The 17,174-nt window shown below is 35.2% G+C and overlaps 2 protein-coding genes across 2 annotated transcripts in view; one reads left to right on the top strand and one right to left on the bottom strand.

The window, feature by feature from the left end:
- Positions 1–17,174, top strand: part of LOC113403621 (EKC/KEOPS complex subunit TP53RK) — a 297,288-nt gene that overhangs the window by 141,383 nt on the left and 138,731 nt on the right. The window lies entirely within an intron of this gene.
- On the bottom strand, positions 5,794–16,215 carry LOC113403615 (cathepsin L-like proteinase). The gene is made up of 13 exons (XM_064219029.1): positions 16,142–16,215; positions 15,069–15,165; positions 14,344–14,446; positions 13,320–13,431; positions 12,615–12,738; positions 11,902–12,011; positions 10,953–11,049; positions 9,965–10,042; positions 9,385–9,614; positions 8,863–8,989; positions 8,352–8,457; positions 6,502–6,683; positions 5,794–6,122 (listed from the first exon to the last, which is right to left on the bottom strand). The coding sequence occupies exons 1-13, from the start codon at positions 16,212–16,214 to the stop codon at positions 5,942–5,944; spliced, it is 1,620 nt and encodes a 539-aa protein (XP_064075099.1). The 5' UTR covers position 16,215; the 3' UTR covers positions 5,794–5,941.

The following is a 17,174-nucleotide window of genomic DNA, read 5'->3' as shown; positions in this document are numbered from 1 at the left end:
GGCTTTTACTTAACTAGCCATCATAAGTACCTCACTTATGATGGCTAGTTAAGTAAAAGCCAGTAAACATCCTAATCCTGGGATCTCCTCTGGAAAAGTTGGAATTTATTCCACCAATCTGCTTCAATGCGGTTTGGTGGATACACGTATCTGAATTAAATCCGATACCTGCGATAATGAGATGAATTTATAAACGCAAGCACATCAAAAATCTACGGTGGCTGTGTGGGTTTAAACCTTTTGTTAATTTTCATTTTCACTAAATCATCTTGATAACCGGTGCGGTTACTATAATTAAAAAAAAATGCTTCGTTAGTCGAGAACAAAGGAATTTTAGATTATATCTGATAGTTTAATAAACAAAGACGATGTAGTACATTTTATATGTTGTATATTTTACGAGATGGCTCACGTCGACTAGACGGGGAGAAAATTGCCGATCCGAGCGCTTTAGCAAACACTAACAAAACTACAACATATATATATATATATGAAAACTTTTTATAGGGGATTTAGTGCCCCTAAAAATTTTATAAGAAAAGTCCATCGCAGTTAATATTATACGTACATTTTTATATAGCTATTTACTTTAGAATATTAGGAATACATAACGATATCAGTATAATTTAGCGTTTCAAAAATATATTCAAAGCTCACACAGTCATTAATAATAATATTAAGGAAGGGAATACGCATCCACGTGTAATGCGTTTCGTGGGGCGGGCGTTCTTGGGGGCTGGTATCAGTCCGCAAGAATTTCCGTCCCATGTCGTGGAGCGTATTGACTTCCTAAAACAAAAAGTTTATGCATGGGCGAGCCGCAACCGTCGGTACAGGCGGCGAGTGGACCGTTATTACTTGAATCGCATGTTCCAGAGCGATCAAAGGTACAGAACGTGGGAGCGACTTGACCAGGTTGTGAGCGATGGGTGTCGCCCAGATGATGATGCCACGAATACATTTTGGCGCAACATCTGGTCGGCGCGACTGTCTGTCAGCTCGCATGATTGCTTGGCATCTCAGTTCCAGTCAGCTCTAGAGTCTGGGTCGCTACCACAGTTCCTTACCACCCGAGTCACCCACCTGCTCCATAAGTCAGGTAGTGCAACGGATCCTAAAAACTATAAATCGATTACTTGTTTAACGACGTTCTATAAGCTCCTTACCTCCATTCTGAGAGATAAGATGAATAGTCACATACAGAATAATAGTATTTTGTCTGTCTCTCAGAATGGATGTTGGGGTGGATCACGAGGCACTAAGGAGCTACTCCTCATTGATATGACCATTAGCCAACAGGTTCGTCGTTTTCGAAAGAGTCTGTCGACATGCTGGATAGATTACAAGAAGGCCTATGATTCCGTGCGGCATACATGGCTCTTGAGGGTGCTGGAGTTGTATAAATTAGATACAATTCTATGCAGTTTCTTGAGATCATGTATGGGGCAATGGCGGACAGTCCTTCGCTATCCAGGATATCGAACGATTCATGGTAATGACGAACCGATAAGGATTGAGCGGGGAATATTCCAGGGCGATAGTTTGAGTCCATTGTGGTTTTGTTTAGCCTTGAACCCTCTGAGTACTCTGTTAGAGGGTTCAAGGTTAGGCTTTTGTTTGTGGAGAGGAGGTAAAGTAATGTCCCACCTACTTTACATGGATGACTTAAAGCTCTTTGCACCTTCAGGTTCACAACTAATGGAGTTACTAAAGATAACAGAAACTTTTAGTAATTCTATTAGAATGGAATTGGAGTTGAAAAGTGCGCGGTTATGCATGTATCGGTGTATCGGTTAAGATGCACGCGTTCTAACCACGTGGGCCATCTCGGCTCACTTTTCACATTGTCACTAATCAATAATAATAATAAATCTTAATTTTACAATAACAATAATATCAAACTTCAAGGAGCACACTAAGGTAACCTTGTCGCTGTAATTAGCCGATCTCTTATAGACCATTAAAACATATTACATACTATATACATAATCATCCAAAATATATAAATACATAACGAAGACTCGATTTTGAATTTTCTCTCTAAAAAGTGGAAATTATTTCCACTTAGCTAAAACCTTTAACATCTTTTTATAATTTGCCAACATAAAAGTCACTTAGGGTTAAATCTTGACGAAACGTAACTGTTCGAACCCGTATTTGTGTAAAACGAGCGCAACTGTACTCCTGTGAACCGACGCCTCGCGTTGCTAAAGCATCTAATGTTAATTATCCTCGCCCATTTTCCTTGATTGCTGCTTTGAGTCTCGATAATATGGAAGGATAGTGCTTTGCCGTAATTGTGGTACCGGAACGAATTTTTTGTTTATAATTAACTACCTTTCGTGCAGCACTTCCTCTGCATTGGGGTAAATGTTAGGGAACCTATGTTAAATGAGATTCCTTTCCAAATATCATAATACTGGACTCTCCTCTGGAAGAAGGTTTTATTTGGTAGTGCAGGCCCGTTTGGATAGGTAACACCCACTTATCAGATATTCTGCCGCCATGAAGCAATAATTGGTATTGTTGTGTTCCGGTTTGAAGGGTGAGTGAGCCAGTGTAAATACTGGCACAATGGTTAGTTCCCAAGGTTGGTGGTGCAATGGCGCAGTAAGGGATGATTGATGTTTCTACCAGCGCCAATGTCTATTATTATATAAAAAAAGATAAAAATTCGTGAAGCCGTTTTGTCTTCATCGTAAACATTGACATTTATAATAATATTATTTTCAGTATTAATAAAATTCCTTCATATAAATTGTACAAATACTCGTTGACTTCCAGACAGGATATATTAAATACATATATAACTGTATTTAACTAACGTAACTTTGTATTTTAAATGTTTAAAAAGAGTAACTCGGTAGAATTTACTCTCCGAACCGGTGGCAGCTAGTAGGTAGTGCTCGTAAAAGCCTACTTGAATAAAGTATATCTTGATTATGTTTGTTTTTTATTCTGACATTTTTTATTTCGATGTGACCATTTTTTTTTTTATGGCATTGGTTGGCGGACGAGCATATGGGCCACCTGATGGTAAGTGGTCACCACCGCCCATAGACAAAGGCGCTGTAAGAAATATTAACCATTCCTCACATCACCTATGCGCCACCAACCTTGGGAACTAAGATGTTATGTCTCTTGTGCCTGTGATTACACTGGCTCACTCAACTACACTGGCTCATTACATCTATTGACATTGTTTAAATGTTAAAACAGACTCGCTCGTATTTACGACAACAGTTAAAAATCAAAAGTCAAAAACCTTTGCTCAAAATAGAAGCACTAACTTATTGACTGTCAAGTAAAAAAACCTCCCCACCAGAGACCAGAGAAGGAAATATTGAATTAGTTAATTTATATAATATACAAATTTATATTTATAACGTTCTTTCCCAGACGTTCATTGAAAATGTTATTTCACTATGAATTACTGAGTTAAATTTAGAACGTATATTTTAATTCATATTTACGATATCATCAACTTTGAATCAAGATTTTCTGGTCAGATTTTCTCGTAATTATTTAATGATATTAATGTCGAAACGACAGAACCCTTATACCGTCTCGGTCTGCCGTCCGCCGTCGCCTCTACCTTCAGTGTGCGTGGCGCGCATACTTTATAGTATAAAACAAAGTCGCTTCCCGCTATCTGTCTGTCCCTGTGTACGCTTAGATCTTTAAAACTACACAACGGATTTTGATGCAATTTTTTTTAATTGATAGAGTCATTTAAGAGGAAGGTTTATATGTATAATACATGCATATTATAATAGAGAAACACTGATAAATTTAGAGGTTTCTAATGTGATGACATTTTTTATCTTTTACATTTTACGAGAAATAATGACTTATTTACGAAATAATTTTAAGCAATACAGCATTAATCCTTATCAAATTAAGTACCATAAATAGATTGTGCATTTAATATAGATCAATGCGACCCTTTACAGCATGTAATTTAAATGGATATTTTCGAAGATATTACAGATTTAAAATGCAGGAACATAGCGGTTTGTATTGATTGTCTTATGACAAAAAAGCTGTGAACGTTGCATATAAAGACATTCTTTAGTTCGTTTAATATCATCATTGCATCCGTGCGAAGCCAGGGCGTGTCGCTAGTATTATTATATTAATAAGAAATATATATTTGATAAACTAAATAAACTCAATGCTATAAACTGTGTAATTATTTATTGGTTTTCTTTCATAATGAATTACTTCAATGATCATCAATTTCGTTTCACGTCTGCCGGTCGTCTCGTGACGGCCACGTTTTTAATTAGAAAATTAATTACATCATCTTTCATTATACAGATAATATATGACTGAACACAGAACGGCTTGTATATATTAATTGCCTGTTTTCTGACTGTGGGTTCAAATGAAACGTATTTTATTCAAGTAAACTTAACGATATACATTTATGAATCGAAAACATTTCATCTCTACCGCCGTTTCGATGCAGCCTCCAGCGAGGGAAACGGCAAAGAAACGCTTATTTGCTCGTTTCGAATAACCATATTTACAATGATTATTAATCATAATTATTGTTCTTAATCAGTCCTGTGGAAGGAGAGCCTGAATCGAGGACGTTTTTTTTTCCAAAAGTATTATGTTAAGAAATAATAAGATTTATTGATTAATTTTGTCTTAATATCATTTTTAAATTTTTTACACCATTGACCGAATCATTCTCAGTGACGTATGTAAACAGGGGTAACAAGTTTTTATTTCTAGTATAAATAGTATATATCTATATCTGACATATATAAACTGCTACTCTTAATAAAAACTATTTCATTTAAGATTGCAACTTTAAATAATGTAATTTAATTGAACTTAATAAAGTTCAAAATAATATTACGGCGAAATAATGAATCAACGACAAAATTTCTCAAACTGCTACAAGTTAACCAAGAAGTTCCGGAAAACGACACTAGATGGCGTTACGCGTATTCTATACTTTTAGTATTTTTTTTATTTTCTCGCAAATATTCCGTATGTAATTAATTATCATAAATATAAATACGAATAAAGACAATACGCTTTGTTTTTTTACAAATAAATTAGATTATTATCCGTGATCAATAATATCCGGTACTTAATAATCTGTGTCCAACGTTAGTGGAACTATAAAGTTAGGGAGTCGAAAGGTTCATAACTAATAAATAAAATTCAAGCACACTGATTGCACGCTAGGAATTTATTTACGCTAAGTAATATACAATAATTAAAAAATATTTATAATTATAACTTCTTTATGACGAAAACCTTTTGTTAAGACAATATGATATATTCCAGCGGTATAAGTAGAATTGCCAGGTGAAAAATTTAAAGCGTCATTCAGAATGGCAACTCTACATCAGTAAATGCAATTTAAAGCCGTTGTCTTCTCTTACGAAACAAGATACTAGATTAAGATGTTGACAAATTTTGAGTTCTTGTATCGAACCAGTATGTTTTTTAATTTATATTTTTAAATGTTCATTTTTCATTAACAGCCTGTAAATTTCTCACTGCTGGGCTAAGGCCTCCCTTTCAGGAGAAGGTTTGGAGCATATTCCACCACGCTGCTCCAATGCGGGTTGGTTGGATACATATGTGGCAGAATTTCGTTCAAATTAGACACATGCAGGTTTTCTCAAGACGTTTTCTTACACCGAGGATGAATTATAAACACAAAATAAGCGCATGAAAATTCAGCGGTGCCTGCCTGGGTTTGAACCCGCAATCATCGGTTAAGATGCACGCGTTCTAACCACTGAGCCGTATCGGCTCACTAATAATTTCTAAATGTCTTAAAATTAATCTAGAATTTGATTGGATATTACAATAAAATATCTTTATCGATAAATGATTATTTCAGTTTGGTTCGTTCGTTATAAAGGAGTTTTTTTTTTATGAGATTTTTTTCTAGATTTCTCCATTAAACAGTTTATACAATCGGATAGTAAGCTTCTTCTAATATATGACAGTTATTGTTGGCAGCTGAAAAGAGGATGTATCCGTCTTGCCCCCAGTCGTCTCCCCAGGAGTTCTTCACGACCCAATATGTGGCACCATCTCGAACACCATAACCTACCACTGTCACGGCGTGGTTGTAATGGCTTTTGTTGCTGTGGTAAATAAAAAAAATTAAATAACTTCGGAATGTTAATACGGAGTAACATGGATATCATGATCATGTTATCTCATCAGCTCAAGATTCCAGCCCATCGTGATCGTTTGAGCGTCACGGTGATTAATCTGTCTCCTTTGAAACGTCATGTTAAAGATTAAATCCATTCAAAGCTTGCAACATTTCTGTACGTTAAAGTGGTAAGTAGTCACCATGGGCCATAGACGTTGGTGCTGTGAGAAATATCAACCATGCCTTACATCGGCAATGCGCACCCTAGGGAACTAAGAAGTTGTATACTTGCCTGTAATTCCACTGGCTCACCCAAGCTAAGCGATGTGTCTAGAGGTGGAAATACTCTCAAAACTAAAACTTACCAATCAGGATCATTAAATATTCCACTCTTATATTGCATGATTGGTGACGCGTTGATGGCAACGGTCACTGGGCCGTATTTATAAAGCGCAACTTTCATTGCGTTGACGCTGAGCACGGACACTTGAGCGAAACCTCGGATATGGTATAAATCGGTCATGTTATCGAGCGCACAGAAGCCATTCTGAAATAAGGATTAATGTTTTTTAAATTAAACACTGGCCTAAAATTTTTAATAACGTAATCCAATCGTAACATTTTATATAATTCTTTAGTAAAATCTCATTTAGAATATCTAATATTGCATTTGCCCGTCCGTCTATCTATTACATACAAAAAATCAAAGAAACATACATATTTTCATCAAAAACAATTCGTTTGACAGTTCAATGATATACACACGTCCAGAAGAATTATATATGAAGGTAACTGATGACGCATCAACCACACATACATTCTAGGTATTAACAGGTCGTATTTAGTGTTGTAAATAGCAGACTCTTAAAAGTCCGGTTATTTCAAATTGCCTTGCCATCGGTTTTCGAGAATGAGAATGAGGAACAGAGATGCTGATGCAATTGTTTTTACTTTTTTTCAGTTCGAGATTTAAATCGCAATTGTCAAATTTGGTTTTTTTTTTTTTAATAATAAAAACGAATACCAAAGAAGAATGAATTGCTCTAAAATATATGATGATAAAGATGTCCTGAACGATTTCACGGCAACCTACTCTCATCTCAAAGGAGACCAGTCAATAACGTGGGAGATATAATAGCGCACGAGTATGTGCGCAAACGCAGGTGCAATATTTTCCCTAAATCTCGTAATCCCACGGAACGGCAACACCGGCACGACTGGAAAGACTTCAGGTACAATAACAACGACTATACTTGGTCTCTGAGGCACGGGCGTGAACCTACTCCAACTTCCAGACTCCGGGATGTTACATAATAAACATAATCAGCCTGTAAATTTCCCACTGCTGGGCTAAGGCCTCCTCTCCCGTTGAGGAGAAGGTATGGAGCATATTCCACTACGCTGCTCCAATGCGGGTTGGTGGATACACATGTGGCAGAATTTCGTTGAAATTAGACACATGCAGGTTTCCTCACGATGTTTTCCTTCACCGCCGAGCACGAGATGAATTATAAACAAATTAAGCACATGTAATGTAATTTTTGGTTTGGGCGGGATGTTACTGAGAATTTATTTGGTCAAAAAACTCAACTACTTTTTAAAGCCTCGACCTCGTGTTTAAACCTAGAACCTTGGAAACTATACCTTTATATCTAGCCTCTCAACCAAGGAGACTGTTTATAATATAATCATCATTAAATTATCTTTCATCGCCCTTATTAAATATAATACAAAAAATGAATGCGAAAGTAACTCTGTCTCTCTGTCTGTGTCGCTTTTCCACGGTCAAACCACTGAACCGAATTTGATTAAATTTGTTATGAAGCAAGCTTGAACCACAAGGACATTTTTACGGCTAAAACCTAACAACTAAACCTCGAACGACAAATATTTGTAAATCAAATAAATATTTATTTATTTATTTATTTATTTAACTCTTTATTGCACACCAAATATACATAAAGATACAAAGTATATTTTCTTTAAAACGAAATTGGCCAAGCAAAAGGCGGTCTTATGGCTTATAAGCCATTTCTTCCAGACAACCTTTGGGTTAGAAGAATAATGTGTATGGAAGACGGCAATATGGTGGTGCAGTAAAAACTTACATTATGAAATAATAACGAATACAACTCAATAAATATAGCAAATACATAAATACAAAAAATACTAATAAATAGAATATAAAGCAGATTATAGATAAATAAATATTTACCTCATCCAAATACAATCCATAGTCCTCCTCGGTTGGAATACCGTGTTTCAAGACGTATTTGAAGACTCCGTCCAACGTCCCTCCTTTACATCCCCAGTTATTGTACCTAGAAGTTATTAAATTGAAGTTGAACTCATTTAAGCGTGTCGAGTGTACAATTTTGTGGTCGAACGTGGTCTTTATATTAAGTATCGCCATATGGATCTGCACGATGTTTTGATTTTTAATTTACAGTTATAATAATATAATTCTGAAAATATCGAATAAGTTTTATTTCGATAATAGATTATTTATAAATAATAGGGGGTTGGCCGCGACACTTCGCGTTTATTCAAAAGATTTTTTTTTTGGAATTTCGAGACCTATGACAGATTTTGTTTTGATTTCATTTCACTTTAAGCTATGCTATGCTAATATGCTAATACATCCTCTACAGTCCCGCAATCGGGAGAATTGGGAGAAGAAACTTATATAAATAAGGGTTAATTCTTTAAATAAGATATAGGTATACCCCCAAGCGCAGTCAACGAGTGATTGCTCGCTGAGATCAAGGTTACGAGCCCCGTTGTTTCGGGCGAGCGTTGCTTCCACTGCAGCCGCCGTTGCGAATGCCCAGCAGGAACCACACGACCCTTGATCTAAGACACAATAAATATTATAATGTATTTCAATTGAGTTAAGAGTCAAGACAAACAAACCGTAGATTTATGTATAACGTTAAATTTGCAATTTTACTCCCAAAGTTCCGATAACAGTTTCGACGGTGATCAAAACCGAAAAAAAGTACATAAATAATGAAGAAAGAACTTAGTAGTTTATCATAATAATAATAATTATTTTATTATTAATAAGTAGATTATTATGCAATTAAAAAGTATTTTAATTACGCCGAACGCGCAGAACTTTTCACGTTTCCTTTTATCACCTTAATTTAATTTTCAGCATGTCATTTTAAAAATCTTACAAGGACCATGTTGCATAACCATATATATTGCAAGAAGGTTAATCTATGCAGAAATTAAATCCAGCTTACTTTTAATAGAACTGACGAAGCCTTCGATTCTCATGTCGTAACTCTCAGGCAAATCCTGCGCCATTAGGTCCACCTCTTCTTCGGTATGAGGAAAGGCCATTGACCCCAATTCACGGGAATCAGAGGGTCTTGTTGCAGAAAGGTAGCCCAGTTCATCATCAGTCAGGTCAGAGAATTTGTTGATTGTTAATTTGTAATCAAGATTTTTCTGGTTATGTTCTATGACGCGCCTAGAATTTTTTTATCGTTTTATTATTAAATTTTTAGTATTAAGAAATCATTTTGTAATAGATCGTCCTTTTAGTGACGTACTCGCTTTTAGGACTTTGAACAAGCCAATTTGTTTAGGTACCACGTACTCATCGGATATTCTACCGCCAAACAGCCAAAAATAGTATTCTTGTGTTTAAGTTTGAAGGCTAAATCAGCCAGTGTAACTTCTTATCGCCCAAGGTGCGTTGGTGATGTAAGGAATGTTTATTTGTTACAGCACTTATGTCTAAGGACTGTGGTGACCACTTACCATCAAGTGGCAATTCATAACCCGAATAAAGAAATAAATTAAAAAAAGTAAAGTTACCTTAAATTCTCTTTAAATATCTGTTTTCTCATTTCATGTTCGTCAACCTTATAATTCCTTTTGTGTTGCATTTTGAAACTATAACAGAAAAATTCAATCAAAATGTGCTTCATTCAAGTAGACTCTTGGATACGCGAGCACTTTTGGATCGTCATTTTACACGATCAAATTAAAGCTACCACCGGTTCGAAATGTAGATTCTACTGAAAAGAAGCCGTAACTCAGTACTCTTTTCCGACAGTCAGTTACATTGATTTAAATACAATAATTTAATTATAACTTTTTCCACATGGAAATCAATTCATCGATCAATTAATGTACGCAATCCTTTATCGAGTAATACGCCTTATTAATCAAAGTTTTTTTTTTTTAAATTAAATTAACACCGAAACTTATGGAAGGGCCACCTCGTTACGTAACGCGTTACTGCGTCAGTATGCCTTGCGTCCCCTTCTCTTACGCTTACGGCAGCGGCAGGCTGGATCCTTCTCTCTCACTCTTACGTAGCTCTAAGTTATCAGTTCTGCCGGGCCTCCCGAAAGGCCCCATTTTTTATTTATTTGTTTGTATTATTAAAATAAACTGAATACATATTTATACGAATACAATTTTAGAACGGAAACATTAAGTCTGAAACTTTTATGATTTTATTAATCATTTCCTAATACGTGTTTTATAAGTATTTTTAGGGTTCCGTACCCAAAGGGTAAAACGGACCCCATCACTAAGACTCCGCTGTCCGTCCGTCACCAGGTCTCGTGAACCGTGACAGTTAAACACTCGAAATTTTCACAGATGATGTATATACTAAAAAATAGATTAAAATAAATATTAAAGGATACACAACAGGCATAAATTTTTTGCCGTTTTTATAGATAATATTACGGAACAACTTGGTGCGCAAGTCCTATGCACTTGGCCGCTTTTATTCTATAAACATACTTAAAGACTTAATGTAAATAATTCTTATATAAATATACATACATACCTAAGGAAAGCATCGTCGACGTCTATTGAAAGGTCATGTAGATCTTTGAATTGATTCCTAGACTGCCCTCCATTGATAATATCTTTACAGGCTTCGACTGAAAACAATAACACATTTCTCATTAACATTAACATTAACAGCCTGTAAATTTCCCACTACTGGGCTAAGGCATCCTCTCCCTTTGAGTAGAAGGTTTGGAGCATATTCCACCACGCTGCTCCAATGCGGGTTGGTGAAATACACATGCGGCAGATATTTCATTGAAATTAAACACATGCAGGTTTCCTCACGATGTTTTCCTTCACCGCCGAGCACGAGATTAATTATAAACAAAAATTAAGCACATGAAAATTCAGTGGTGCTTGCCTGGGTTTGAACCCGAATCATCGGTTAAGATGTACGCGTACCAACCACTGGGCCATCTCGGCCTCAATTTTTCATTGTAATTAAATTATCTGTGTCTTTAATGACATAAGTAGGTTTGTTATTACTTACAAAATACTTTAATATACAATATATCGACGTCATAATTATGAAATCACATATGTATGATATGTTTAAACCCTAACATATCACATAACGCGACCATGAAATCTCACAAAGGTTAAACGATTTTTTCTTAAGCTGTCGCACTTATTTCCTAAATCTTAATCACTAACTATCCGTCCCGGATTCACACGGGCACGACTTTACAATTACATCTACAAAAATTTAAAAACAAACATTAAAAAAAAATGTTATTTTTTCCGGCTAGGAAAGTTATTCTCGGCTTTTCTCTACTATAAAAAGCATATATAATAGTACTTTATCTTGAATCACTCTGTTTATTGTCGAAAACCTCATTAAAGCCCGTTTCATCTTTCGAAAGATCTCAGCGTACAGACGGCGGGAAGCGACTTTGTTTTATACTACGTAGAGGTAAATTGCTTGAAAATGCCGCTGCTATTACCGGCAGTCAGATTCAATTCTTCGACGTCCAGTGGACTGAAGTTGAAGTACTGAATTATGGTGTGGCCATCCAAAGCACCGCTCCAAAGATTGTGTATCAATTCTTCTTGTCTGTTGATTAAAATAAAAAAGTTATTTGCCGCTACAGATAAATTAGTAAATAATTAATCATGTGAAGCTACCCGGCCTGTCTTCACAAGGTTATAGAAGTAAAAAGTAACACCTTGGTAGTGTGCCATTTTCGAGCAATTAACATTGAATTTGAGGCCAAGAAAACTCAATATTACCCATGTTCAAAAAAGTACTAATGTACGTGCGTGAGAAGTTCCACATACTTGACGTGATTAATTGTTTCTAATGACATGCAAATAATTAATTACAATTAATGATTAATATAATTTAAACCTTCTTATTAATAATAAAATAATAAGTGTCTTTATGTTAAATGTAAATTCTGATTTTTTCAGCACTAGCATGACACTCTCTAACAAATTTAAACATTAAAAATTTAAATTTGGAATAAGATAAACATAATTATAAATTAAGGTGTGAAGTTGTCTATGACACTTATTTGGTGGCTTAGTGAGCAACTTCATCGTGTAGTTTTCATGTCACTGTTAAATTCACATAAGCAATGATTGGTCAGTCTCTGCGATGGCTAGTGTCCTGGTTCACGACGCAGAGTAAACGAACTGATTACGAAATATTACTTACAAAACTGGCACATAGACACCATCCTTTATTTTATACGCGTATAGCGTTTTTTCTTCTTTAGATTCAACATCGGTTTCTAAGTACTTCCAAATTTCCACATCTTTATCGTTGTACGTTGTTTTTCCTGCGTGAAATTTAAATATTGAGTAAAGTAACCCACTGTTGGTCTAAGGCCTCCTCCACCTTTGAGCAGTAGGTTTGTGTTAAAATCATAATTTGGATTTTACGCCTCTAAACTACTTTTCGTTTTATTTGGTCTGTGCTACAGACTAAATGTCATGCGAGTGTTAACTGTTGTCTAAATACAGAAATAAAAAAAAAACCTTTTCTTGTTCAACTTTGTTTTACTTTTAAATAATACATTAGTTTGGACCTAATTCAAACACATGTGGCAGAATTTCACTGAAATTAGACACATGCAGGTTTCCTCACAAAGATTTCGTTCACTACCAAGCTCGAGATTAAGTCAAACACAAATTAAGCACATGGAAATTCACTCGTGCTTGCATGAGTTTAAACCCGCAATCATCGGCTAATATGTGCACTAACCACTGGGTCATCGCGGCTTTAATAATATTTGAAAACCGTGTGAAACTGTGAAACTTATTGAACGCGATAAACGCGTTCAGATCATGTTCACATAAACACAGATAGATAGATAATTTGAGCGGGCTGACTGTTGTATAATACAAAGAAATACTTAACCATAATAAGTGAAATTTTTAGCGAAATTTAATTGATTAAAGTGTTCTCCTTCCCAGCTTTCTTCGTCGCATACAATTTCATTGGTCATTTGATCTGTTGTCTTCGGGTATATCTAGAACGCATACGTTATAATAATAATTGCTTACACGTGTCAATAAATCAATCTCTTTGGCATAAATTCAATTGAGGTTTAATTCAAGTTTTGAAAACGTCACCTCTGATACAATGAAATGCGTCGCATGCGACGTTTAATAATTATCACTTTTATATAAAAATATCCTGATAATCTCAGAAAAAAAACTACCAACTATGATTTTATTTATTCGTATCTTTACAATGCTCGCTGACTGCCTGCCTATCTAGCTAAGGTCTCGGATCTCGAGGTGCAAGTCTCAGTCCAATTTTTAGCTTGCCGTCGTACAATAATCAGTGGCATCCTGGAGTTTGAAGTTGGAAATTTGAACTTTCTTGCCTCGGAAAGTACGTAAAGCCGTTGGTCTCGGGACTGAACTCTTTCCAGACGTATTGGATGTGCCGTCCCATCGGATTTTGTGAGTGAGGGAATTGTGAGTGCATTTATGTTTGAGCACACACCTGTGCACTACAATGTGTTCACTACATTGGCCAGTGACCAGCCTTTGATAATCGCCACCGTGGCTGAAATCAGTCAGGCATACTTCAAACTGATTTCGGCCGCGGTGCTTACTGCAATAGGTTAAAAGTATACCCAAGATAAACATTTATATTATAATAACTTTCTGCCTCGCACAACCACTCTGTGGAACCAGCTTTCGCCGGCGGTTTTTCCGAACCGATACGACTTAGGAACCTTCAAGAAAAGAGCGTACTCTTTCCTGAAAGGCCGGCAACGCACCTGCAAGCCCCCCGGTGTTGCAGATGTCCATGGGCGGTGGTAGTCACTTTCCATCAGGTGAGCCTCCTGCCCGTTTGCCACCTCGTTTGCCAGCCAGATATGTATTCGAACAGTTCAATTATTTATTTTAAATTTATAAACAATTCTTACCGTATATTCTTGGCCATAAAGCTCGTCGTTCTCGCTAAAATAATATTTCTTCACTATCCCTCCGTAATAGTCAATACGAGATCGATTCAATTCGGCGCTGTACCTAAAATGATAATTTAAAAAATAATCATGCTATTCAGTATTTATACAGAGACGAACATATTAAACTTAGCCAAAAATTACGGGTTACGTCCCGGACACGCAGTTCCATGTGCTTAATTCGTATCCTCGTGTGCTGCGATGACGACGAAGAAGGCAAAAGAGAAACTCTCGAATCGGATGAAAATCGACCACTTTTGTATGTAATGAAATTTACTTCAAACCATCTCCACAAAAAGTAGCCTTGACCAAAAAGTGTGAACTTCTTACTTTAACTCAGAAGCGTTAAGGATGTGAAATGTTTTGCGTTAAAAATCATCCAAACGAAAGTTACATATTAAAACGTACCATGTTTATTTCTAAAATAGATTAAAGTGCCCTACGTAATTAATTCAATTTTCCATTTACCAACAAAAACTGATTATTTTTTCAACTGCAAAATAGCAGCAACCCAAGGGCACCCAAGGGTTTATTCTATTATTGGTCAAAATGTTCCTCATTGTTGGTTACATACAAGTAGTCATTATTGACACGTGCCACGGCTATCGAACACGAAATCCCACTAATATTATCAATATGAAAATTTATTTTCGCTTTTATAAAATCTATCAAAAATAATATCTTACCAAAATTCAAACGGTTTTATGATACCAGTAAACAGATCTGTTAATTCTCCACGAATACTGTACTCTGTCGGCCATTTTAACTCATTTTGATCTTCATCTGAAATAAATATTGTGTGACATTTATCATTATTGATTGCAACATCGTATAAACCTACCCCAATCGAAGAGTCATTACAACTTTAATTAAAACAAGGGAAGTTTTTCTACAAATAAATATATTGATAACGCGGCTTCGCTCGCGTTAGACATAAAAATTTATCATTATTTTGTCCCAGTGGCGGACTAAGCCCGTCAGAGGGCCGGAGCGACAAAGCTGAATGACTTCCATTCATTCATGCAATCCTAGGGAATACCCGCCCCAAAAACGGGGATTCTCCCAGCGTATTGGACGCGTTCAGCGAATTTGAAAGAATATTAGTACCACGTAAAAAGTATTTAATCTTGATTAAATTATTTAGGTACTAAGCACATTTTTAAAGTCTTGTTTAGGTTTTGATCAGGGGAACGCGGATGGCTTTCACGCATGGAAATCAACGATTAATTATTATATACTATTATATAGTCTTATGGAATATATAAAATATATTTAAATATGATGTTTGTAAACCTCTAATAGGACTGTTATTAGAGTGCTCTGTTTATTACACATACTCTGTTTATTACATTACACATACACATACACATAAATAAAATTTATTGATGTGTTTATTATTATTATATTTCTTATTTTTAATTATTATGCTTATGTTTAATTTATATTTTCTACTTAATAATTACATTGTGTAATATGGTAATGCGTGGTGAGACTACCTGTAAGTAGTAGAACTTTTGCCTTGATCATTTTGAAATGTAATTGTTTTATTTTTTATTTTGGATGTGACATTGTATCTATTTTTGATTGTCCTAATGAAAATAAAATTAAAATAAAATACTATTTTTATATTAATTTAATGAAAGAGTAACTACAGTTCCTTTTAACTTTAAACTACTTGATATGTTAAATTGAGTTTATTGTCATTCGATTTTCTTTACTTAAACTATTTCATGACTAAAAAATTGTCAAATATAATTACCCAATTTAAACGAGAAGGCAAGATCACATGCGATCATTAGAAGTAAAATTATGCACAACGATATCCGAGCCATGGTCCCGAAGAGCAACTATTGAATTAATCTTCGTTGCTAAACATTTATAGTTAGCTTGTTAATTAAGGCAATTATAAAGGTAAGTTCACATTGACGTATATCCTTACTAATATTATTAATACTAAAGTAAACATGTCTGTTAGCTCTTCGCGCTTAAACCGCTGAATTGAGTTAGATGAAATTTGTTATGGAGATATTTTTAGTCCCAGGGACATAGGTTAGTTTTAATCACGAATATATAGGTGCGAAAATGGATTGGTTTTTTTGGGGATAAAAGGGGGGGGGGGGGAATTTTACGCGGATAAAGCAGCGGGTTCGGCTAATGTATAATAAATTTACGACTCGCTTTCCAGAACATTTTTACAGTTACACCAAACTTGTTAGCCTCTTATAAAAGTCCTTAGCGTCAAAAAATCGGCTTTTCGAATGTATTACACATATAAACCATCATCTTGAATCACTCTATTTATTAAAAAAACCGCATCAAAAACCGTTGCGTAGTTTTAAAGATCTAAGCATAAACAGGGACAGACAGACAGCGGGAAGCGACTTTGTTTTATACTATGTAGTGATATTCTACAATAACTTTGATCTATTGTTTATTGAGATTCTATGAGGTAATTATTTGTTGTGAAAATGTATTTTTGGCCATTTCTATAATGATTTACGTGCTTCATACGATGTGTACCCTGCTTATGTAATTTGTCACTATCTAAATTAGGTTTGATAAATCTCGGTTACCTAATTAAAACATTTGGAACGCCAGAAAATATTCATACAATTATTATTATGAAAGTTTAACATATTATTACGATAAGCGAATTGCAAAATTTTCAAACACTTTAATATATTTAAATATTGCATTTTTCATTTTGATTCGTCTGATAGAATGAAAATTAGGTCTTAAAAAAAGACATTATTTTTTTCAATCGCGACCGTCACTAATCAAAACGTGTCATT

Source organism: Vanessa tameamea, chromosome 25 (assembly GCF_037043105.1).
Source record: "Vanessa tameamea isolate UH-Manoa-2023 chromosome 25, ilVanTame1 primary haplotype, whole genome shotgun sequence".
NCBI classification, from domain to species: domain Eukaryota; kingdom Metazoa; phylum Arthropoda; class Insecta; order Lepidoptera; family Nymphalidae; genus Vanessa; species Vanessa tameamea.
This window is presented reverse-complemented; position numbering and strand designations above follow the sequence as displayed.